This window comes from Pteropus vampyrus, unplaced genomic scaffold (assembly GCF_000151845.1).
Source record: "Pteropus vampyrus isolate Shadow unplaced genomic scaffold, Pvam_2.0 Scaffold380, whole genome shotgun sequence".
In the NCBI taxonomy this organism is placed as follows: Eukaryota; Metazoa; Chordata; class Mammalia; order Chiroptera; family Pteropodidae; genus Pteropus; species Pteropus vampyrus.
In genome coordinates, this window is record NW_011889161.1 from 142,230 (window position 1) to 142,535 (window position 306).

At 44.4% G+C, this 306-nt stretch overlaps 1 protein-coding gene across 1 annotated transcript in view; it reads left to right on the plus strand.

Moving 5' to 3' along the window:
• HSF2BP (heat shock transcription factor 2 binding protein) overlaps nucleotides 1–306 on the plus strand; it is a 127,479-nt gene that overhangs the window by 17,262 nt on the left and 109,911 nt on the right. The window contains exon 2 of the mRNA XM_023523174.1: nucleotides 4–57. Within this exon, the coding sequence (XP_023378942.1) occupies nucleotides 4–57 (54 nt within the window). The remainder of the gene's footprint in view (nucleotides 1–3; nucleotides 58–306) is intronic.

Sequence of the window (306 nt, forward strand, 5' to 3'; positions counted from 1 at the left end):
GAGCACTTTAAAGCCCGCCTGGAGGCTGTGCAAGCCGACAGCCTGAGAGAGAAGAAGGTAGGGGGCCTGGAGACCAGTGCTTAAGATGGCACTGCTGTGGCCGTGGCCACTAGTGTGCCCGCTAGTTTGCCCGAGGCGGCCTCAGGAGAGTGTGTTTTTAAATGTAAATATTCTGATCGGTTTGGAAAGTAGTTGAATGCTTGGATTTTATAACCCTTTAGTGTGGACATTATTTACTTGGTGCCACTTACTGTTAATTTTTATGTTTAAAAGACCATTCCAAAACATAACAATTTATAATATAAG